Genomic DNA, 23,945 nt, shown 5'->3' with positions numbered 1-23,945 from the left:
CAAGCATGCAAGCTTTGGGGGAAGTTTGAGAAAACTTGCTCTTAGTCTGTACATGATATGGAGAAATGAAAGGGGATATACTTATCAGAAGGGAAAGGACACTTCATGTTAGAAAAAAAAAAGGAGTACCTATGTGTCGACAGATTTGATGATAGCTAGGGGCAATTATCATGGGTGAAGGGAGCACTAGAGGTGGTAAGGGGGCACTGAAAAGAATGTGGAACGGGCACCTAAGTTAGAAAAAGAAATGGGTTCTTATCTGAATTAAAATGCGGCACTTTCTTTTGCAAAAAAAGAGGCAAATTTCTGCGTACTTGAAAAAGCTTCTGCATGAATGCCGCGTTAAACCGCATCGAGACCGCCGCGCCTGTTAATAAATTATTTTCTTGCTGTTTTCCGAAACGATTGGAAACTGCGGGAAACAAAGGTCTAGCGCGTATACCTTTTAGTTGTGAGATACAAAAATGTGAAGCGTACTATACTTTACGTCATCACTTATCCAAAAAAAAAGAAGAAACAACAAGAAAAAAGACGCGTCATACGATCGCTAAAACTTGCAAAATTGGCTACGCGTAGTTGTTGCCTGTCTTTGGCAGTTTTCAGAATTGGTCGCTAGTTATGACACCCGGCTTACACGTACATATGGACACGTAGTCGTAGCTACAGAAGCAATATGTTGTCGAAAAACCAGTCATAAAACTGTTTGCTCAGACAAGAAGTAACAAAACGACGGAATCTTTATGGACCGGTAGTCCTCTGAAGTCCTCTTAATGTTGGTCGTATTCTAGTGTTTAAATGGCTAGGTAAGTGAACTATCTTAGGCAGGGCTGTGCCCTTTTTTTTGCGTGCCCGATCGACGTGTCAGGTCACCCGGCACTCCTCCGATCAATTCTGTCCAATACCCTGGATATGCAGCGCGCAGCGCAGCACGTAGGTTGAACTCCGAATTCGGCAGTCTTCTTTATTTTAGTTCTTTTTTTTATAGGTAACTCACTAGACTACTGTTAAACCAAAAAATATCATAACATGAAACTTATGTGAGTCATTATTAATATCAGACATCAGGGAATAATTTTCCTGGTATCGCATCGCAATTTGCTATGCATTTTTGCATGACTGGGGGCCGTTTCTCGAAACCGTCATAACTACAAGATCAACGACATCTCGCCACTGTCACGCAACTTGTCAGCTAAGTGTTTCACGAAGCCGTCTTTGTCAAGATGAGCGACAACTTCCGCGACAAGTGAGTTGTCACTGCTCCGAACCTGTCATATCTTTTTAATTGCTGTAAAGCGCCATCACAAGTCAGTTTGTTGCCATTCCATGGGCCGCGAAATGGACGATTAGTTTCACTATCATTTTGAGAAAAATATAGACGAGTTCGGTACGTAATTCTCTGGGATGTGAAATGCAAATGTACAAAAGTGAGAATACAAATTATACAGAAACTTTAAAAACTGAATATAAACATTAAATCACAAATCATTAAACTATAACATATAAATAAGAGAGATAAGAATGTTACACACCGTTTTCCATAGTCGATCCATAGTCTTTTCTTACTTTGGTTTACTTTGGTGTCGAGGCTTGAAGCTTCAGCTTATGTGCCCCTCTTTACTGCATTGGATTCGCGTTGGTATGGGTGGTATTTCAGCGGATGGTGCTTCCAATGATTTTCAAGTTCTGACTTGAATTTATTGATTGATGAGGCATTTATGGCAATTTCAGGAAGGTTATTCCAGTTATTAATGCTCCGCACTGAAAATGACATCTGCCTTATCTTAGATTTGCAGCGGGGCTTCCTTATTTTGAGCCTGTGTCCCCTTGTTCTGGATTCTTTGATGATTTCGAATATGTCATTCCTCTCTACTGCCTCCAATCCATGCATGATCTTGTATATTTGAAGAAGATCAGCCCTCTGTCTACGGTACTCTAGTGATGGTAGTTTGAGTGTCTTAAGTCTTTCTTCATAGCTTAGATGCTTCACATCTGGGATGAGTCGCGTAGCACGTTGCTGGACCTTTTCCAACAGATCTTGATCCTTTAAGTACGTTGGTCTCCAGACTGCATTGCAGTATTCAAGTGTTGGGCGTACTATGGTCTTATATAGTTGTAGCATGCCACTGGATCCAAGGGATGAAAAAGAACGTTTGATGATTCCTAACTTGATATTGGCTCTTTTGGAGACATCAGCTACATGGGCGCAGAAAGACAGATCTGAGTCAAATAATACCCCCAGATCCTTTTCTCCCATTCCTTCGTCCGTTGTCACATCTTTTCTCCCATCGGGGCATTCCATAGTGTAGGCGAACTTCTTGTTCCTCTTTCCATAGTGTATCACTTTGCACTTTCCTTCGTTGAACGGTAGCTGCCAGTTACTTGACCATTGAACGATGTCATTTAAGTCCTGTTGGAGTAGCTTAGCATCCTCTTCATTGTCTACAACCCTGTATAGTTTTGTGTCATCAGCAAATAGTTTCGCTGTAGAATTCTGGGCAACAGATGGTAGGTCATTAATGTAGATATTGAACAAGACCGGACCGAGGACACTTCCTTGTGGTATGCCGCTTGTTACCTCGCAGGTTTCTGATTTCTTCCCATTCACCACCACTCGTTGACTGCGGCCTGTCAGATACTTCTCAATCCACTTGATAAGACATCCTTCCATTCCATTTGCTCTAACTTTGGTGAGTAGACGCTGGTGAGGCACACTGTCAAATGCTTTACGGAAATCCAAGTACAGGCAGTCTATTCCATGGCCATCATCAAGAATCTTGGTCCACTGCTCAAGGACAACAGTCAATTGGGTTGAACAGGATCTGCCACTGCGAAAGCCGTACTGGTCGTCAGTGAATAGGTGATTGAGTTCTAGGTGTTGGATCATCTTGCTCCGAATAATCTTCTCCATTGTTTTGCAGATAATTGATGTTAGACTCACCGGCCTATAGTTCCCTGGTAGGCTCTTTTTTCCCTTCTTAAAGATTGGGACCACCGTAGCTTCTTTCCATGTTGCTGGAACGCTGCCTTCTTTGAATAGTCGGGAAAAGATCATTTGAAGAGGTTTTCCAATCTGGTGACACGTTTCTTTCAAAACTCTGGAGTGTAGACCGTCTGGGCCTGGTGATTTGTCTATGTCCAATTTAGATAAAATGTCCACAATTACTTCCTCTGTAAACTCGACATCGTTTAAGGATGATTCTACTTGGTAAGGATCCATGTCTGGAGCATTCACCAAGTCCTCTTCTGTAAAAATACTTCCAAAAAATGAATTGAGGGCATCTGCTTTCTCTTGATCATTCCTCACCCAGTTACCATCTTCCATCTGCAGGTCCGGAATTCCTGTTCGAGTCTTGGTTTTACTCTTTACGTATTTCCAGAAGGACTTGGCATTGGTTTTTACCTCATTTGCAATTTTACTCTCAAAGTCACTTTTGGCATTCCTTGTCATGAGTGTTGCGGCATTTCTTTTGTCAACATATGAGCTCCAATTTGTATCAGTCTTTCTCTTGCTGTATTTGTTCCATGCCTTATGTTTGTCTCGTACTGCCTCTTTAGCGCTGCTGGTCATCCATTCTGGTCTTTTCTTTTGAGATACTCTTCTGATTGGTATGAGGTCCTCTATACAACAAATCATTGTCTTTTCAAAATGATTCCATGCCTCTAAACCAGAAAGGTTATTTAGGTCCGTTTCCCAGTCAATCATTTCTAGTCTTCTCCTCATTTCATCATAGTCTCCGTGATAGTAGCTTCTCTTTTTGCTGTTCTCCTTCTCTGAAGAACTTGCATTTACCTCAAGTCTGAATTGGAGTACTACATGATCACTCTTACCCAAGGGTGGGTTGGTGTCAATGTCATGTATTGTGTCTTCGTCTTTGGTAAAAATCAGGTCAAGAGTACTCGGGTCCTGTCCATCTCTGTATCTAGTGTTGCAGTGAATGTGCTGATACAGAAATAAGTCTCTGACACAGGTTAGGAATGTGTGACTTCCTCTCAAGTTACTGCCATTCACTGTGTCGTTATCCCAGTTGATTTCCTTGTAATTGAAGTCACCCACTGCAACATAATGTGTGTATCTCCTTTCACATGACCTCTTGAGTAGGTTACATAAGTTATCATTGTTTTCACTTACACTGGACGGGCTCCTATAGATACATCCAATAAGAAGAGAGGATTCCCCTATCGTTATCTCGACCCAAACAGATTCGTCAAAGTTTTCATCTAGGTCCACCAATGATCCTGCTATACCATTTTTCAAATACATGATAACTCCTCTCCCATTCTGTTTACATCTCTCTGGTAGAAACATCTGGTACCCATCAAGGTTCAATTCGCATGGTTGAATTCGTTCAGGCGAGTTTTTTGGGTAAACCTCAGTCAGCGCAATAATATCTGGATTGGTGTTCAAAATCAAAGTTTGTAATTCTTCTCTCTTATTTAGAACAGAGTCACAGTTTGTATACATAACTGAAAGGTTAAAAGGAGTGCTTTCGTGCTCTTCTCTACTAGTGCGTGTGCGTGTATGTGCAGTGCTGGTGTTGTGGTTCTGGTTTCTATGCAGGTTCTTCGCCGTGGGGACGAAAAGTCTGCTTTCTAATCTGTCCATTCCTGATGACAAGGTCATTCTCTCCTCTTTCTTTCCTTTCCCTGAGTTCATTTCTAAGCTTCCTGTACTCTTCTCTCTCTGTCTTGGTTCTGTCCCTCGATAGCTGCACAACGCCCTCGTCATATGCACTAAGGTCTAGTTCACCCTTTCTGAATTTCTGCAAGATTTCATCTCTCATGGCTTGGTTGTTCATTACTACTTTGAGCGGTCTAGTTTTAGTGTCTTCTTTCTTCCCCAGCCTGTACAGCGTTCTGATCTCCAGACTTTTATTGGGTAAACGATCGATCATTGCTCTGATTTTCGTTTCGTCGTCTCTTTTCCTTGTTGCTGGCTCTCCACTAACTGACTCTTGTACTCCAAAGAAAATTATGTTAGTTTTTCTCTTCTCTTTCTCGTCTATTTCATCGAACCGTTCTTTCATCACTTTGTTCATAATTTCATATGTTTCAGCTTTATCAATTTGGTCTGGATTAGCCATGACTGAGCTACCTTGTCTGTCAAACATGTCTCGCATCTCTTGCCGAAGCTCTGAGTGAGACTGGACACACCCTGTCTTGCACTCATGCATCTCTTCTCGCAGCTCAGCCACACTGGATTCCAACTTGGTGTGTTGTATCTTCAGCGACGTCATCATCGTCATCATACTTTTTGCTGTCTTGTTGCAAGTTTTACAGTACCAGTGTACACCATCATCATCTTCGTCAAGTTCACTTATAGTGTTGTACAGATTTGTGGATATCTTTTGACAGGTACAGTGGTACCAAAAGTTGCAAAGTTCACATTCTAAAGCTGCATCGTCATCCAGTACAATCATACCACAGCTTCCACAACTGAAATTATCTTTGTTTTCTTTCCTACCTTGGGCTTGGTTGTGTTTCTCGTTTTTATCAGTTGCTGAAGTCTTTTCATTTACACTTCCTTTACGTCCAGTGTTCCTGCTGACACTTGTCTTTCTGCCTCTGGTGGCCATTTTTTTTTTTTTCTTTTTTTTTTTCTCTCCCTCCAAAGCCAAAGGTAGAGATCAAATCTAAAATCTCAAGTTGGACCAGTAGACCTATATAATAAATAAATCCACCACTGTGAGTTTTCAGAGAATAAAGTCCATTGAATCCACGAATGAGCAGTCAGTATATAGTCCAGTACACGATGCAGGCAGGTAAAATGACCAATGTCAAATGAACTAACGCAAAACTACACAAGTGGGACTAAATAAATTTCCACCCTAAAAGCTGAGAAAAGCTTGATTAAGAAGTCTCAATCTAGCAGTCAAAAATACAAAATCTTTCCTCAAATAGTGCTAAGAGACATCTAAAAGACACTTCCAAGGAATAAATATCAAAAATAACTCAGGATTCCTCTGATTTTAAAGGATTTTACCACAGCAAAAATTTGCCACCCACCCATACCAATGCAGTACCTGTTTCTTAGGATACCGTCATACCTTTGGGGCCTATGTGCATTATTATTCCCTCTCTAATTACTTCTTCCAAATTATATTTTTAATATCAACTCAATTATATAACGAGTATTTATGAGACTCTAGAATAAAAACTGGCTGAGAAAAGGCATTTTGCCTAAAATTCCTCGTCACAATAAACAAAAAAGTATGTATTGATAAACTATCACATTACGGTATCCTTCAACTAACTTTTGATTCGACTGTCGAAAAAAAAACACTCACCGGTTTTTCTTCAATTTAAGAATCTTTACAGAAATATGCAAATCGTTTGATGATGTAAATATGATAATGACACTATTTATTATTTATTTTAGGAGAATTCATATGTATATATTTCTTTTTGAACAATTTTAGCCCCAAAACTTGTTTTGGGTTATTCTTCATAAATCAAATGGATCGTGACAAAGACTATCTTCTTGAGCTGCTAGTATCGCGATATATCGATATCATGTCTGTCATGGCTTTGTGAAACGGTTTATCCGCTTCATGACATCTCCGTAGGTCGGCGACAAAGATATGACTGTCATGGAGTTGGTTTCGAGAAACGGCCCCCAGCTATACAAAATATCTTTTGTGTAGCAGTTTTCTTCCATAGAAATGTACAGAATTTCATTTGAAATATTTATCCATCGGCTGAAATTGCTAATCAAAAAATTTGAGGAAAATTTTTCCCTGGACATTTTATACATTTATAGATATCTACTAGAGCCAATCAACACTCGATCAATGCCTTTTCACATTCAAGTTTCAGTTTTATTTATTCATTCAATCTGTCACATAGGTCTAGATCTAATACTATAGTTAGTACAAGTTACGTGTATTTTTGTTATGGCTATGTCTATGTCATGGAGTGGGAAGGAGGAAATAATTTGTATTGAGGCACTTCAGCTTCACAAAGACTTAGAATCTAGATCCATACAAATACAATTTTGTTACATTACAAAAATGGCCTAGGCTAATGTGAATTGTGATTCAAATATTTTTGCGGTATGAATCTTTATCGAATCTGAAGCACTCACAAAATTGAAGAACGTTTCATGTATGCAAAAGTTTATGAATGAAACTTGAAATGTTTTTTTCTTCAACTTAGTGTATAATCTTGTATAATATGTAATTTTCATTCTCTTGTTCATTTCCTTAATCATTCTCTTCCTTATTTTAATTAATGCTTCCTGTCAGGTGTCCGTTATATCTCCCTCTGCCTGCATTCTGGCACATCAGCTTTCGACTGACCCATCTGAGAAGGCAGACAGCATGTGTCGCCCTCCTAGTCACATGTCTCCTCATCCTGTGTATCTATGTCTATGAGACGAGCACGTATGGCCCATCCAGCAGAGGAGACAGGGACTACGAGAACTATGTCCAGAAGTATGTGCACGTGGAGGCAACCAACACAGAGGATCCCAATCTGTACTATGGTGTTGTGGTGGACGCTGGCTCGAGTGGGACCAGGGTGTTTGTCTACTTCTGGCCCAGTCACACGGGCAAGAATAATGAGCTGCTGCAGATACATCAGATGAGGGATCCTAATAGACAGCCAGTGGTCAAGAAAATTAAACCAGGTACTGATCTTTCTCTGTAAAAAAAAAAGAAACTTTAGAGGCATCCTTTAACAATGTTAAATCTGAGAAGTATTGCCCTACGAGTCATCAGTGTCTGTGATATGGTGTAATATTGAAGCCAAAAAAAGTAAAAATCTTTGAGTGACCAGTTTTACCATACTCATTTCCCCAATAGCCTGTAGTATTATAAAAAACGTTAGGAAAACTAAAAATGAAATTTTGATTTCCAATCATAAATATCTTGATAATCAGACAGGTGATTGGCTTGTAAAAGTCACAGGGTTCCTGACTGACCTAAAGGTTTCTAATTATCATTGCTGCATAATCATAATAATAATAATAATAATAATAGCCTAATAGTCCACTCCAAATTTTATTAAACCGAAACGGAAATTCTTTTTGCCCAATTGATCGTGAGCCCGGCAGCCATTGAGCAGCGCCAGATCGACGTTGCTCTATCCCTTATTGTTGAACGCCAAACAAGGTAGCAACAACTCCCATCTTTTAACGACTTTTGGTATGACGCGGCCGGGGTTCGAACCCACGACCTCCTGGTTGTGAGGCGGACGCTCTACTGACTGAGCCAACACTCCGGTACTTTTTTTTTTTTTCTCTCTCTCTCATGTGCTAAATCCAGGATTTTGTTTCAGAATCTGAGACAAAGTTACCCAATCACTTTAGCAGAGCAGCCAACCATTCCATTTTTGCCGGAATTACTCTGTTTTTTCCTCCAAATTACGGGGTTTTTTTTTTTTTAACATACCGCACATCAAACAACTGCCCTAAAATGTTGATTTGATCACAAATTCAATAGAAAACTAAGTTTAAAACATACTTGAAGAGACAAATATTATCAAAAAGAATGAACGGTACTGATAATACCAAAATTAAAAAAAAACCTGCTTGTATGGAAAAAAAACAGCATGAGGAATGGACACTTCTGCATTGGAAGTGTGTCGCGCATGGTTGTAAGTTTCGCTTTAATGAATTCCTTCAATCAATCGCAAGCTTGCAGTCTCCCATCTCTTACATACATAGTTGCAATTAATATCCATCACAAATAACTTGCCATTTATATCAACTCTTATCTGAGAATAGTGTATAGGTAGCAGTCTATATTTTTTGCCTGCGATGGTACTTGTCTATTAGCTTGAGTACGTCATTAAATACTCCTTACTTCTATTCTTTTTGCATTAGGTTTGGCAGAACTAGCCAGCACCCCATCTGAAGCAAGCATCTACATGAAACCATTACTAAACTTTGCTGTCAATCACATCCCAGAATCCAAGATACCAGAGACACCACTCTACATCCTCGCTACTGCTGGTATGCGCATGTTGCCTGAAAGGTATGTTTGAGACCAAGTTTGTATGCTATCCAGATAAGTTTCTCTGTGTTGTTTTGCGGTGTTTGTACAGTTCTTGTATTTCTCAATGAAAATGTACAAAAACCCAGAAAAATAAAGATTTTAAGATCTGACTCAGTTACCGATAAGCCTATGATCTTTCCTAATACTGATATGAAATGCATAGAGGAACTACATTTTACAACAGTATATCAGTAAAAGTGTAGGCAAACAAAATGATGATTTAGAAAATGGATGAGTTTAAGTGATGATGGAAATGAGGTTATTACAGAAACAAACAAAATGCACACTGAATGTTTATTAATACAAATACCCGGTTATAAGAAGTGACAATCGATTTGGTAAAAATTATTTAATAAATGTTTAATGACCATAAAGAATGGATATGATTTCCTGCAAATATGATCAGTTTGTCAACATTTTGCCTGCTCAAATTATCCATAGAGCATGCAAAAACATTTAAGAAGTAACTAACACCAGTCTCTCTTAAAAACGCAATTTCAAGTTTGAACTAACCTTTGAAGGCTAGCTCTTGATTGAGTTGTAGAATATCATTAAACATACCATTTCATTTACACAAGTTTCAATTTAAACTTTTGAAGGCTAGCTCCTGATTGAGTAGTAGCATATTATTATACATGTACATTTGTATGTATCATTTGAACGAATCAAGCAACAATTGGCTCTTAAATGAATTATTAATTCAAACTCCAATCGCAGTCAACTTCACGTGAGATAGGATCATAACATATTTTCTTTATTGATAGTTAGTGTCATGTTCCTCACAGCTTCTGAAGAAATGTTGACATTCTCAGGACATTTTAGTAAGCTATGAGGTAGAGTAATTCATTGACAAAAAGAATACACATTCATCTTTGTTGAGTGTGTATACTCCGTCGAAAGAACATTTGAAATATTAACTGAAGGAAGAGACTTTCAACAGTATTTCATTCCTTTTTTGGAGGGGGGGGGGGGGTTGTTACTTTCACAGAATTCTCTTCTGTAAAGGAAGTAATTTTTAGTATACTTTTAGTTCCCTTGGTCTATGGCTATCCATTCTCAGAGAAGAGTGGTCTATCGGAAACAGTGATAAGCAATATTAATCTGTACCCTTCACCATGTCTCTCCATCCATTCACAGTCAATCTCAGGCGATCCTGGATGACCTCAAGAAGGACATCCCGCTGGAGTATGGCTTCCTATTCCCCGAGAAGAACGTTGAAGTGATCAGCGGGAAGCAAGAGGGTGTCTACGCCTGGATCGGGATCAACTACGTCCTGGGACGATTTGATCACAGCAATAATGGTAAGACCGCATTCCATTTCATTTTAGAATTATACTTAAACTAATCTTGATTTTGTCAGCATAACCCCTAGGTCTTGGCTATGCTTGTGTATTTTATTTAGACTTTTAGATACTGTTTCATGGTACATCTTCTCAAAAGTTATTATCACTATTGTTGTTGTTGTTATTATTATTCTTCAGCATTTCAAAGTTGCAATACAAAGATGACTTGAGATAGATTGAAGTAATGAGGACACACACACACTATTTAATGGTGTTCTTTATGGAAAAATGAGCTGCAAGACATTGAAAGAAAAAATTACAACATATTAAAAAAAATATAAAAATATTCATCTTTAGGAAGGTACAGAAGGTCGAAAGTAGTTTGATTAAATATGAACACAAGTCAAACTTGGAGGCTTCCACATTCAATGTGTCAGGCCCTCAACATAGACTTTGAAAAGTCAGTCTATCATTCCATAACTCCAATATATTAAAATCATTATTATATATGTTTTCTCTTTCAGATGAGCCTGTTGTGGAGGTGGAGCTACCCGGAGCCGAGACGTCTCCTCAGACGGTCTCTAGGAAGAGAACCGTTGGAGTCCTGGACATGGGCGGAGGATCAGCTCAGATTGCATATGAAGTCCCCCAGTCTGTAAGCTTCAATCTCGCTAGTCCACAGGTGTTTATTGTTTGCACTAAAAACGTGACTCAGTGCGGCTCCCGTCTTGAATTTTTTTTTTCTAATCGGCTGATTTAGCCAATTTTTTTCTCCATTTCCCATTTGTCTCTTTTAGTTTTATGGCAAAGAAAGAATTAAACAAAATTGATGTTAACAAGGAAATATATATACTTTGAAGAATAATCTACAATAACCCCCTCCCCCCCAAAAAAAATTAAAAGGAATTAAAAAGCAGGAAAGAAAAGGATGTTGTCCCTTTGAACTCCACAGACTTCAGAGGGTGCAGAATGCTTGTTCTAAAATGTTAAAAAGCTTTAATCTTTATTAAGTGTGCTTTATTTCGTATTTAATTTGCTATCTGTGTAAAGTGTGCCCCATAGTGCAAGTGTTTAGCTTCGTGTCTACTATTCCTAGTAAACATTAATCATGTAATACCTAGCGTCATGGATAGGACCCAGTGCCATTTTCGCTACATACATGCCTTTACTTTCTGAGCATGTTAATCCATTGCCTACTGGAACCGGTTGGCCCCTATATTAAGTCTATGGCAATGAAAGATTTCAGTTGTCATCGGTTTAAAGAGAACCAAGATATTTAAAGCCTATCTGCACTAGTTGAGCTAGGAGGGATTAAACCTCCCTGCGTGGTCACTGACAGGTGGTTATCTCATCGAATTGGCTCTCAATTTACATAAGAAAAAGGGGATCATGGGGGACCAACGGGTGCCGCTTAGGCATAAAAAGGGCCCAAATAGCTACAAAGTAGTGAAGTCCTGCTTGAAAAGAAAACAAAGAGTCTTTTCCAGAACTGAAAGTTTGCATTTCGTAGATGCACCACTATATATTGCACATATTGTACATACATATCCATTGTGTAATATTATCTGTCTGTGATTTATATTCGTTTTCATTTGTCATATTCCGTATGGATACCTACCCTATATTTAGCGCCAAACTTTTGTCTGCTTTTTGCAATATAATTTTGTATATAGATGATGATTCTACTTTTGAGGCAGTGTTGTTGATATGAACAGATTTTCTAATCGTCTTAAAGTTATTATAAATGAAGAAAAAAAAAGAACTGTTCCCAACTTCCCAAGCCATAAAGACATTCATAATAATTGCTTACAGTTTAGAAAGTTGGAAAGTTGTTATTTGTTTAAATTCAGTCCACCAAAGTGAATTCATACAGCACCATGCATGCATTATATGTCTGTAACCATCTCTCTTACATCATCAAATTCAGTCAGATATTTTGAAAGGTTTCTGGGAATTTTTTTTATTTTATTTTGGCCAAATTCATAATGTGTATGCTTTTTTCTGAACATTCTTACCCAGTTAACACTATGAACATGATTGACAAAGAAAGCGGACAAAATATACAGTTACTCAGGTAGACAAAGGAACATCCCTTCACTGCAATTATGTAAAAATGTGTAGAACAGGTGAATATGCATGTGACACCTGTTCTACACACTTTTACATAAAGCAGTGAAGGGATGTTCCTTTGTCTACCTGAGGAACTGTATATTTTGTCCGCTTTCTTTGTCAGTCATATTCATAGTGTAAACAAACCAAACGTCTCTATATTCTTTTGACAACCATTTTGCTATAAACTATCTATGACTTTTAATTTTTTTTTTTAATCTATTTAACCAAATTGTTAACTTGAGGCTGTTGTTTTTTCTTCTAATAACAGGAGGTAGCGGCAAAGGAATTGATGGCTGAATTTAATCTTGGCTGTGACCAGCATGAATCCGATCATGTCTACAGGGTCTATGTCACAACGTTCTTGGGCTACGGGGGTAACGCAGCCAGGTCTCGGTATGAAGGTCTTCTCATCAATTCAACTCTAAGCAATAAGGATGAGAGGTGAGCACCAGCATCAGTTCATTTGCCATTTATTTGTTATTATTATTATTATTATTATTATTATTATTATTATTTATTCGACCATTCATATATAAAAAGCACAAATACAATACAGTATAGCAAGAGACAAGTACATAATAAGGATTAGCAAAGAGATAAGGGAGCAGCAAGTGGGTCAGGGTGCACAAAAGTCAAGTTCATCATTGTTGCCTGGAGGCATGTGCCCCCAGCAGGCTTAGAAAGATAGATAACTCTTTAAAAAAGGGACAAGTTTATGAATAAATAGAGGAAAGATTGGTAATAATTGTGGAGCTTCAGGAGTGTTGAATTTGATAGACATGAACGCTATTCAAGCACTATTTATAATATTATTATTATTTATCAGAAATATACACCAGTCAACCAAGATTTACCTTTCTTCCTTGTTTGAAGAAAGAGATCTAGGTGCATGTATATATCTTGTCTTTAGTGAATCAAATCAAAAACTGTAATGTGCCAGATGATTGAATTTATGATTGATTTGAGGAAAAGATGGGTAATCAGAAATATACACTGGTCAACCAATATTTACTTCTTCCTTGTTTAATGGATAAAGAGACCTACCTAGGTACATGTAATCCAAGGCTTTGATGTGCAAGACAATTGTACAGTTGATGGCCCTACCAGAGCATAGAACAATGCCTAAATATCAAGTGGAATTAAACTTGTAACTAGTTTCTCAAAAGACACGCTTGATCCTATATTTGTTATCTTTACCTCAAAGGAAACAAACTGAGAAGTTATTGTCATTTCTACTCTCCCTAACAATGCTTTTCAGTACCAAAAATCATGATAATTAACATACCGTATATAACAATTTTTATAACAAGGCGATGATGATGGTGTTGATGAAGATAAAATGGTGGCGTTGATAGTGATGGTGGTTGATGATTATGGTGATGATGATGATGATAGTTATAACAATAATGATACTCACTATTGAACATTTTTCATTGCAGTAAATCTACCATTGGGCTCAGCCCCTCCTCCCCGTTCCTGGACCCCTGTCTACCATCCTCAATGACGGATCAGATCGTCCGCGGGGGCAAGACCTATCACTTTAAAGGGACGGGGGACTACGTGGCCTGCAAGGAAGTCATGGTACCCGTCCTGGGCTCCAACAAGCAGTGCCAGAAGGAACCGTGTTCCCTTGGAGGGGTGTATCAGGCGAATATTAACTTTGACAACTCTGAGTTCTACGGGTTCTCAGAGTATTGGTACTGCATGGAGGATGTTTTGAGGATGGGCGGGGTCTACGAGTACAACCAATTTGAAAATGCAGCAAAAGTAAGTGGGCGTCGATGGGGCTTGTGGAATGATTGGTTGGTGTAACGTATCTCAGGAGAATGTCAGTAACATGGTATAAAGGATTAATTTGATGTATGGCTAGTAGGATGGTTGAATGAAGAGTAGTGATTGAATAACTGGATGAACAATTATAATCATAATTTATCAATTTCATTGTACTCAATTTAATGATGTTCATAATCATGTTGGAAATGTATGTATTATCAATCCAACCCTTTGGTTGCTATGAATAAATAAACGAATGTAAATACACAGTAGGTGGAATAATTGATGAAATGTTGGTTTTAATTGCGTGGAAGGAATCATATTCAACTTGTTTGATTGTGATAAGAATATTAGTGGCATGAGACATGGACTTGCTAGAAAGATAATGAAGTAATGATCTCTATGATAATTGAATGATTAACGACATCTGCAGACTATTGAATGAATAAATGAATAACTGTTATATTTGGAATAGAGGAATAGTTAGTCTTAGAAATAGTACAGGAATGATTTGATGAATAATAAATGAAGTAGTGGAGTTTAAAAAGCTGAGAGTCAAGAACAATTTAAGACTTCTTGAGATTTCTTATTTTTCTGCCTGTTGACAATTCATAGACCCATACATGTACCGTAGTAAATATTTCATTTAATGGTTTTTCTTTCTTTCTGTTTCTCTCTTCTGCAGAAATTTTGTGCCACAAGGTGGACATTATTACAAGAACATCATGAAAAAGGTCTTTATAGCAAAGCTGATGAACATAGATTAAAGTGAGTCAAACTTGATTCTGCTACCTGCATCTTATCTTTATGTTACTTTTGCGAATGGTCATGGGGGATATTTCACAAAGACTAAAAATGGCTTTAAGTTGGACTTAACTATGGCAGGCCATTCATGCCACTGTTCGCTCTCACCGTTTACTGGCAATGGTCTCTCAAGGGACGTACATATCATGGTCACAAATCTACAGAATTGATATCTTTTGATAATTCATTATTGAAGGAAAAAATATTATCTAAAGATCATAATGGTGAGAGCACACAGTGGCATGAACAGCCTGCCATATTTAAGTCCAACTTAAAGTTAATCTTAGTCTTTGTGAAACACCTCCACCCCCCCCCCCCCAGATAAGATGAGGAGGCGCGATGGCTCAGTGGTAGAGCAGTAACCGGGAGGTCCCTGGTTTGATTGAATTCAAGTCAATGCGCTCATGCCCTTTGAAAAGGCATTAATCCTCGATACAGCCTTCTTTCCCCTGGAGTTACAAGCATATACATGCTTTCTTAGCAGTTGGGTAAAACAATCATTACCAAATATCATTATAAACACTACAATAAATTTTTCTGTTCACAAAGTTTCCAGCTGTAAAAATTGCTCTTGTTAATGAAATGCATAAATTTCTGGTTTTAAAGTATGTAGCAGATCTACAAAATAACATATTAATTATTCAATGTATGTCATAACAAATATTTTGGGATATACAATACAATACTTTTTTTATTTGAAATAATGTTAAGTGTATTTTGTAAATGTACAACTGTACAGTCCATGCTAAATGTGGTAAGAGACAAAGAGATTACAGAGTTCACTTACTATTTTAAGTGCATTGTTGACAAATGACTGCAAGAAGGATAACAAATTTAGTGCCACTTTAGATCTGTTCAATGTCCTGTATTTGGAAAGATATGAAATGGAAATTTCATACTGTCCATATATATATATATATATTTTATTAAAAAAAAATCTTTTCTTTTCTATGATAACCTTTTATTGATTTTGTAATGATGGGCATTTTAATTTCAAACCTTTTCTTTTTTCATTTCATTTGACAGATACCAATGCTTTAAATCAGCTTGGATAACAACAGTACTTCATAAAGGGTTCAAATTTCCAAAAGATTACCATTATTTACGTTCTGCCAGCCTTATACATGATAAAGAGGTCCAGTGGACATTAGGTGCAATACTGTATAGAACAAGATTTTTACCTTTAAGGTGAGTATTGATTTGTTAGAACTATAGAGCTGTGGTTAAGAAAGGAAGTTCTTTTCATGATGATTACATTATCTCCTTTCTGCTCCTGTACAGTGATCAATATTAAGTACATGAACAAAAGATACAAACAATTAATTAACTTTATTTGAAGCCATTTTTCATGTTGCAATGTAGAATTCAATGCTTTAAAACTAGAATATTTTGTTTCTTACATTTAAGTATTGAAATAGTCAAATTGACAACATATTATTTGCAAAATAATCATTTCCTCATATTTATTTTTTCTTTGCTTTTCTAAAAGAAAACATATCTATGCTTATAGATGTGAGGTATTTTGACATAAGAATTTGTCAATAAGTAACACAAATATCAGTATTTTTAACTTGAATAAAAGCAGATTCTTTTAAGTGAAGACAGATGTGCTTTGTTGATCATCTTTAAACTTGCATATCCATAATCGGCTCAGGAATGGGCTTGTATACTATGTTTCTCATGTGTTTTATAGCACTTATAAAAATACAGTACTGTGTATTTGGATATAATTGAGCAAAATTTGACAGTAATTTTCACACCTTTACCCAACGCCCTTTGTCTCCAATTAATTAGCCTCTTAGGACATTGCCCACCCATATAGCTTTCACATAAAGCCTGTCCTCATCAGCTTGAGTTTGCCAAATAACCCACTATTTTCAGACTCCGGATAATATCCAGAGTCTTCACCAGACCAAAACGTCACTAATTAGCGGGCTATTTCCGAAATAGCGGGATATTTTGGAAACAAGACCAAGATTTCTCTGGATAATTTCTCAACCTAATAGCATGTTATTTGGTAAACTCGAGCTGATGAGGAAAGGCCTTTTGATAATCACCAACTATAAAATCAACCACCTGTAAAATTGAAATTACTACTAGCATAATTGCCTGCCTATATGACGTTCCCCTGGACGACTACATGTACCATGCAGACAGTTGCTATACCGGTACATATAATTACCTCCTTGATATCAACGACCTGAACATGAACAAATATAATGGGCTTGATTACCTGCTCATATTACTTCCACTTGAACGATTTCTATCCAGACAATGACACCTTGACAAATATTGTAATTAATCACAAACCAGGTGGAGTGTAGTTATTTGTCCCTTGCAGGTGGTAACATTATGAATATGATTAGGTGTGTGAAGGATGGAGGGGGGGGGAGGGGAGATTACCTTAGGAATATGATTAGGTGTGTGAAGGATGGAGGGGGGGGGGGGGAGGGGAGATTACCTTAGGAATATGATTAGGTGTGTGAAGGATGGAGGGGGGAGGGGAGATTACCTTAGGAATATGATTAGGTGTGTGAAGGATGGAGGGGGGGGGGGGGAGGGGAGATTACCTTAGGAATATGATTAGGTGTGTGAAGGATGGAGGGGGGAGGGGAGATTACCTTAGGAATATGATTAGGTGTGTGAAGGATGGAGGGGGTGGGGGGGGGGGGAGGGGAGATTACCTTAGGAATATGATTAGGTGTGTGAAGGATGGAGGGGGGAGGGGAGATTACCTTAGGAATATGATTAGGTGTGTGAAGGATGGAGGGGGTGGGGGGGGGGGGGAGATTACCTTAGGAATATGATTAGGTGTGTGAAGGATGGAGGGGGTGGGGGGAAGGGGAGATTACCTTAGGAACATGATTAGGTGTGTGAAGGATGGAGGGGGTGGGGGGGGGGGGAGGGGAGATTACCTAAGGAATATGATTAGGTGTGTGAAGGATGGAGGGGGTGGGGGGAAGGGGAGATTACCTTAGGAATATGATTAGGTGTGTGAAGGATGGAGGGGGGAGGGGAGATTACCTTAGGAATATGATTAGGTGTGTGAAGGATGGAGGGGGGGGGGGAGGGGAGATTACCTTAGGAATATGATTAGGTGTGTGAAGGATGGAGGGGGGAGGGGAGATTACCTTAGGAATATGATTAGGTGTGTGAAGGATGGAGGGGGTGGGGGGGGGGGAGGGGAGATTACCTTAGGAATATAATTAGGTGTGTGAAGGATGGAGGGGGGGGGGGAGGGGAGATTACCTTAGGAATATAATTAGGTGTGTGAAGGATGGAGGGGGGGGGGGAGGGGAGATAACCTTAGGAATATGATTAGGTGTGTGAAGGATGGAGGGGGGGGGAGGGGAGATTACCTTAGGAATATGATTAGGTGTGTGAAGGATGGGGGGGGGGGGGGGGGGGGGGAGATTACCTTAGGAATATGATTAGGTGTGTGAAGGATGGAGGGAGTGGGGGAAGGGGAGATTACCTTAGGAACATGATTAGGTGTGTGAAGGATGGAGGGGGTGGGGGGGGGGGGAGGGGAGATTACCTAAGGAATATGATTAGGTGTGTGAAGGATGGAGGGGGGGGGGGAGGGGAGATTACCTTAGGAATATAATTAGGTGTGTGAAGGATGGAGGGGGGGGGGAGGGGAGATTACCTTAGGAATATAATTAGGTGTGTGAAGGATGGAGGGGGGGGGGGGGGAGGGGAGATTACCTTAGGAATATGATTAGGTGTGTGAAGGATGGAGGGGGGGAGGGGAGATTACCTTAGGAATATGATTAGGTGTGTGAAGGATGGAGGGGGGGGGGGGAGGGGAGATTACCTTAGGAATATGATTAGGTGTGTGAAGGATGGAGGGGGTGGGGGGGGGGGGGGAGATTACCTTAGGAATATGATTAGGTGTGTGAAGGATGGAGGGGGTGGGGGGAAGGGGAGATTACCTTAGGAACATGATTAGGTGTGTGAAGGATGGAGGGGGTGGGGGGGGGGAGGGGAGATTACCTAAGGAATATGATTAGGTGTGTGAAGGATGGAGGGGGTGGGGGGAAGGGGAGATTACCTTAGGAATATGATTAGGTGTGTGAAGGATGGAGGGGGGAGGGGAGATTACCTTAGGAATATGATTAGGTGTGTGAAGGATGGAGGGGGGGGGGGGGAGGGGAGATTACCTTAGGAATATGATTAGGTGTGTGAAGGATGGAGGGGGGAGGGGAGATTACCTTAGGAATATGATTAGGTGTGTGAAGGATGGAGGGGGTGGGGGGGGGGGGAGGGGAGATTACCTTAGGAATATAATTAGGTGTGTGAAGGATGGAGGGGGGGGGGAGGGGAGATTACCTTAGGAATATAATTAGGTGTGTGAAGGATGGAGGGGGGGGGGAGGGGAGATAACCTTAGGAATATGATTAGGTGTGTGAAGGATGGAGGGGGGGGGAGGGGAGATTACCTTAGGAATATGATTAGGTGTGTGAAGGATGGAGGGGGTGGGGGGGGGGGGGAGATTACCTTAGGAATATGATTAGGTGTGTGAAGGATGGAGGGAGTGGGGGGAAGGGGAGATTACCTTAGGAACATGATTAGGTGTGTGAAGGATGGAGGGGGTGGGGGGGGGGGGAGGGGAGATTACCTAAGGAATATGATTAGGTGTGTGAAGGATGGAGGGGGGGGGGAGGGGAGATTACCTTAGGAATATAATTAGGTGTGTGAAGGATGGAGGGGGGGGGGAGGGGAGATTACCTTAGGAATATAATTAGGTGTGTGAAGGATGGAGGGGGGGGGGGGGAGGGGAGATTACCTTAGGAATATGATTAGGTGTGTGAAGGATGGAGGGGGGGAGGGGAGATTACCTTAGGAATATGATTAGGTGTGTGAAGGATGGAGGGGGTGGGGGGGGGGAGGGGAGATTACCTTAGGAATATGATTAGATGTGTGAAGGATGGAGGGGGGGGGGGGGAGGGGAGATTACCTTAGGAATATGATTAGGTGTGTGAGGGATGGAGGAGGGGGGGGGGGGTGAAGGGGAGATGACCGTAGGAATATGATTAGGTATAAGTGTGTGTGAGGGATATAGGAGGGGGGAGGGAGATTATCCAAAGAACATGATTAGGTATATGTGCATGTGAGGGATGGGGGAGGGGAGAGATTACCTCAGGAATATGATTAGGTATGTGTGCATGTGAGGGATTGAGGGGGGGGGGGAAGGGAAAGTGAAGAGGAATGAACTTATAGATGGGTAATTGATGAGGGAAGGGAGGGTCAGTTGGGTAGGCTGGCTGGTTGGCTAGGTCCTATGAAAGAAAATGAGATTCATCCATCAATCATCATCATCTAGTGCCATCCCTTCGGAAGGGGTTGGCAGCTATGCACCTTCATTGCTTTCTGTCATGTACCCTTGTTCTAACCTCTCCGTCGTTGAGACCAGTCCATTTCTTGACATCATTAAACCAAGTGATTGGCTGTCTACCCCTTCCTCATTTACCCTCTACCATGCATCAATACCAATCCAAATGACATCGTTGTGCTCGCTCATGTTTGTTCCCTGCAGAGAGATTCAGCAAGGTGCATTCCAGAAGTCCTACAAGCCTCCTTGGATCCGAGTGGCCGCCCCATGGCTCTCAAACCAGTACGTCCTGGTCGTCTGCTTCCTGGTCGTCATCGCCTTCATCTTCATGTACTCCCGCTGGCTGGGCAGGATGAGGTCGACGTCGACGATGACGGGGTTGACCAGGGTGCCCACCATGGCTTACTTCATGACGGAGGAAGGGCAGGTCCAGGACGGGGTCTACGACGGGGTCTACGAGATGGACGGTATCAATATGGGCTGAAGATCAAAACCCTTGAAAGGACATGCCCTTCAGTTCCCGGTGAGGTGGGGATGTGTGAGTAGCCCAAGCAGAGTGTCTTGTGAAATCGTTTAGTGGAAGAGAGTTTTTGAGAGGACAATTGCAGCTGATCGGAAGGTTAAATGATTACTGTATTCATGAGAGAAAATTATGGGAAGTATGGTGAGAAGACGGAAGAGTCGTTGGGCAGGATATTAAACGGGCTGTAGCATGAAGAGACTATGTGTCTTTCCCGTGGCCTGACTCGGGGCCAATCGGGTATAATACAACTACAGACGACGCGACCGCAGTATTCACATGCGTGCAACATACACAAAACTGAAGCATGAGGAGAACTTTGGTCTGTTTCGCGCCCTTCGCGAAACCCTAGTGCGCAGTGACCCAGTTTATCAAGTCCATTCGTTTACATGCAGTTGTCCAAAAGAATTTGTAGATAGCGTTAACCAGTATTTGCCATGCTACAGCCCCTTTAATAGAGATATCATGAAAAACTATTGTTGGATTACCTATCAGTGAAGAACATCAGGGTTATCATCAATATAGAGCATACTTGGTGCTTGTATCATGCAAGAGCAATAGACTGAGTAGGGAAAATGGACCAGGGATGAATTCTTGCTGATGAGGTTTATTTTTGTCCAACCTACCAGAAGGATTTCTCAGAGGCCCTCCTCCTTGGATGTCTACTAAAGGTCAGATTACTCGAGATTTGGACCAAGGTTAACAAATACCAGCACAGTATTCTGCAGGCCTGCTTAAACTCTTGAAAACTTCTGAACAACCCAATACCAACCGCAACCCAGATTCTGATCATAATGTGTCAAAAATAGATTGAGTTGTGGCAGCAGGTTATATCATTTGCTGTTGCAAGTTTGGTGCTTTACAATCAAATCTTGATCAGACTTTCAGCCAGGATTAGAGAATTGGGGGTCAAATTTAAAAAAAATTGGGCATCCAAAATCATGTAGTGATGGTGATTAAATGAAATGCAGGGCACATCCCTCTAGAAATTGGTGTCTTTTGGATGCCCGGACACCATCCTGGCTGAAAACCTGCTCGAGATGTCTGTCTGCCTCAGTCTGCAGACATGATTTTCCACTTAAGTCAAGATCTCCACTTAAGTCTAAATTTCACTCAAGTCTAGAGAAGATTTGTGATGTGCCTACCCATACTCTTCATCCTGGCATATTAAGGAAGGTGGCTTAGATGGATGTTGAATGATTTTAAAGTGTTCACATAATATTAAAATGTACAGTAATTGTATATTGCAATTATCTCATGTTTTATGTTACTGAATAATGCTTAAAAGTACAATTCAGTATTAATGGGTCTAAATAAAATTTATTTTATTGCAATAATAGGAATGATCTACAGGCAGACTGAATCATGAATTTGTCTACTGTATGTAGATTGTAGCCCATAATGTGGATTGGGAAATACATGTAATTGCATTGGTCAAAATTGTGAATAAGATGTAAACAAGACATATCGTCTTGTAGTGAAATTAATGATGAAAAGTTACAGGGAAATGGGAGAAATGGAAGAAAATGAGATTATGAAATAAAACATCCTGGGGACAAGGGGCAGCTATTAATGAAACAAGTGCATTCTTATAGGAAATTAATCAGAACTTGTTGATGAGAGAGTGATTTATGATGATGTCTTGACATTATGTGATTTATTTGCCTTTGAGCAATCTTCTTGTGCTTCCAGTGATTGCAACGCAGGTTACATGTAGCTTGTGTCACAAGTACTACACAAGTATATTATGAGATACACCAGGGGGCACTTGCTTGGACAAAATCATCAATCTTGATTATATATTATAATAATAATAATGCAAACAATTTATAGTACTTGTGACATAAAAGATTCAAAGCGCTGTACACGAATCAAGATTACTTCAAGAAAAATCAATACTACTAACATAACTGAACAAATTAACATTACATTGTAAGCATGGTATGGTAACGGAGTCAAGTAACATGACAAAAACTGAATCGTAATAGATAATGAGAAAGAAAATGTGATAAACATGTAAGAACTAAATCTATTGGGATAAAAAGTACATTCATGGAATGGAGGGTATGGAATGAATTATTAAATTGGTAACCGTAAAATCTGTCAGTTTACTTCATAATTTGTCTGATATTAACTTTGGACAATTTTAGATGTGGATTGCAATTTATCTTTGGCTTGTCCTCTTGTATTCTAATATTGGGAAAGACAGCCATGATAACACTCATAATCTCCTAATAGTACATGTTGATTGTACTGTTTTTTATTTGGACAGCTGTGAGAGAGGAAGGAATAAAAAAGGGGATGGGCGGTAGTTCGCAAGGTGGGTAAGATAATCATGTAAACAAATTTGGTAGAGATTACTTCTAAAGATTAAAGAGAAGATTGAGTTCTGGGAAGAGGTGAACAATTATTTGTGATCGTTATCAATATCATTGTATTATGCAAGTGTAGAAGAACATGAGATAAAAAAATGTTCCCTGAAAAGCATGGCTCTTCAAATGCCTTCATATTCTAAATATGGCACGATGTAACATCATAAAATCGGGACAGATTTTTAGGCCACATGTTTGTGTCGTCCCATATACATCTTTCTGTGTACAGTGCTTGTAACTTTACCAAGACTGGGCCACATTTCTTATCGTTTTGATGATTCCATAACCTTGTAACCTTTTATGACCAGAAATCACCTTTATCTTTAATTATTTCATGGCCTCCCTATCTCTTATCCACACGGAAAGAGCCCGCCAAGGAATCATGAAAATAATTCATAAGTATTCTAAGATGTTTTCTATGTCGCATGTGACGTTGAGCTTGTGTGTATGAAGCTGTGAGCCTATGAGTGTGTATTCTATTTGAACACTTGTAGGCCTATACCATAGCTGAACATAGCTCAATGTATCACCATCATATTCCATGTGCCCTGGGGGTGTTTCACAAAGATCCTAAGTTGAACTTATCTTAATTGATGGTATTGATTGGAATAAGTAATTAAAATGATCATGACTATTAATGAAAATCATCATACTAATGAGGCATAGGAATTTTCAGACAATTCAGAATACAGTAATGAAGTGAGAAAAAAAAGGATGTGCTCTTGTGAAATTGTGTTACCTCCCAGAATTTAT

General features: G+C 39.7%; 1 protein-coding gene across 1 annotated transcript; it reads left to right on the top strand.

Annotated features, from left to right (window-relative positions):
• The first annotated feature begins 618 nt into the window (after positions 1–618).
• Positions 619–22,446, top strand: LOC115918638 (ectonucleoside triphosphate diphosphohydrolase 4-like). Its single transcript, XM_030985631.1, has 10 exons — positions 619–803; positions 7,242–7,624; positions 8,822–8,972; positions 10,131–10,294; positions 10,801–10,958; positions 12,657–12,829; positions 13,828–14,155; positions 14,847–14,929; positions 15,992–16,153; positions 20,505–22,446. The coding sequence occupies exons 1-10, from the start codon at positions 796–798 to the stop codon at positions 20,782–20,784; spliced, it is 1,890 nt and encodes a 629-aa protein (XP_030841491.1). The 5' UTR covers positions 619–795; the 3' UTR covers positions 20,785–22,446.
• The last annotated feature ends 1,499 nt before the right edge of the window (positions 22,447–23,945 follow it).

This window comes from Strongylocentrotus purpuratus, unplaced genomic scaffold (assembly GCF_000002235.5).
Source record: "Strongylocentrotus purpuratus isolate Spur 01 unplaced genomic scaffold, Spur_5.0 spur5_scaffold_15, whole genome shotgun sequence".
In the NCBI taxonomy this organism is placed as follows: Eukaryota; Metazoa; Echinodermata; class Echinoidea; order Camarodonta; family Strongylocentrotidae; genus Strongylocentrotus; species Strongylocentrotus purpuratus.
This window is presented reverse-complemented; position numbering and strand designations above follow the sequence as displayed.